The sequence below is a fragment of the Meleagris gallopavo genome, chromosome 8, assembly GCF_000146605.3.
Source record: "Meleagris gallopavo isolate NT-WF06-2002-E0010 breed Aviagen turkey brand Nicholas breeding stock chromosome 8, Turkey_5.1, whole genome shotgun sequence".
NCBI lineage: Eukaryota > Metazoa > Chordata > Aves > Galliformes > Phasianidae > Meleagris > Meleagris gallopavo.
The window spans coordinates 19,855,031-19,856,523 of record NC_015018.2 but is presented as its reverse complement, the minus strand read 5'-3'; the positions used below and the strand labels follow the sequence as shown (position 1 = coordinate 19,856,523).

General features: G+C 36.9%; 1 protein-coding gene across 7 annotated transcripts in view; it reads right to left on the bottom strand.

Annotated features, from left to right (window-relative positions):
- The window catches only part of MYOF (myoferlin), a 68,210-nt gene that overhangs the window by 9,273 nt on the left and 57,444 nt on the right, over nucleotides 1-1,493 (bottom strand). For 6 of the 7 annotated variants that reach the window (XM_019617670.2, XM_019617669.2, XM_010714553.3 and 3 more), the window contains one exon: nucleotides 520-531. The exons of the other annotated variant lie outside the window; for it this stretch is intronic. In XM_019617670.2, coding sequence (XP_019473215.1) covers nucleotides 520-531 — 12 coding nt within the window. The remainder of the gene's footprint in view (nucleotides 1-519; nucleotides 532-1,493) is intronic. 7 annotated transcript variants of the gene reach the window in all.

The window sequence follows — 1,493 nt, the reverse complement described above, 5'->3', positions numbered from 1 at the left end:
AAAAAAAAATCAATGAACTCTTAAACATAATACTTCAGCAACTCTCATGCAACTGCTACATGCTAACAGTCTGTACATTCAATTAACTGTAATTTTGTTAGAACTGATAACAGACTTCCCCCTTGTCCCTCCCCCCCAGCAGAGTACTATTTTTCCATATTTTCCCCCAGGGATTAACATAATATAACTACTTTCTCCTGAAAACATACTCTATCAGAAAATGCACTTTTCCACTGTATATTTTCTGTATTTGGATGTAAAGAGATTCCTTAAGTATTATACAGATCATTAAATTGAGGTGTTTTGAATATCCTGTGGTTATTACATCTGTATTGAATATTTTTCCTGAATTTACCATTGTACAAGTTGATGGTATGTTTTATAACACGCACTGTTAGAGGTTACTCTTCTCATCTGTACTCTGAAAACTTAGAGAGCAGTACTGATATACTGACTTTCAATGGGAGATTTCATTTGTGAGAAAGCAACGTATAGATTTTGAAGAATAATATACCTTACCTTCTCTGTAAGCTGCTCAGGAGGATCAATTCATTAAAAAAACAAAACAAAATAGAAACAATTATGAGGATACACTTTGTAGAATTTAATAGACTTAAGTAAGCTTTTAGAGCTTTGTTTTCTTGTATTTTTTGTATAGTTTTCCATATAAAGTAACTAATACCAATACCTTAAAACTTGTAATTCAGTATTCAGACTGCATGCATATAACTTTTGCTGCTGTCAGTATGATCTTGATGTTAAACTTGATTGAAAATATATGTAAATGAAAAACAAACTGTCAAAAAATTCCCAAGCTGCACGTTTAAAGGGCTGTGAGACACTACAGTCCTGTGCTTCCTGTCCTTCTTCATGTAAAAAAGCAAAACTTTTATCATTGCAGCATTCAACCCTGGCTTCTATTTATTCATTTCCACAGTAGTTGGAGCATTCACTGCCTTTCCACTTGCACTTGGAGAGTACACTGGATCTGATTTAAATACATTTTATCTGAAATAAGAGCACTTGCACAAGTGAATTTATTCAAGAGATTCTTTCCCAAACAAATTTTGCATATATCACAGAATCACAGAATTGTAGGGGTTGGAAGAGAGATCCTCTAGAGATCATCGAGACCAACCCCCCTGCCAAAGCAGGTTCCCTACACCAGGGAATATGGGAGATACCACCCATATGCACAAATCGCTGTACACAAGCTGCTGACTGTCACACTGGATAGCTGCAGACATTACCGCTCTCCCCACCCTGACAGACATTCCTTCATATTTTCTGAATGAAGCACTTCCAGCATGAAGTTCTCCCTCCTGCACTAAGTAGCTGCTGCAGGGACCAGGCTGCTGGTATGCCATTCTGTGCCAATTTGCAGCTTCTAGCTGATTTGCTTCACTTGTTCACCATGAAATCAGTTTACACCACATTCCCACATTCTTTCTCCTGCTCTCCTAACATAGCAGCAGGTCCTTTTTTTTTTTTTG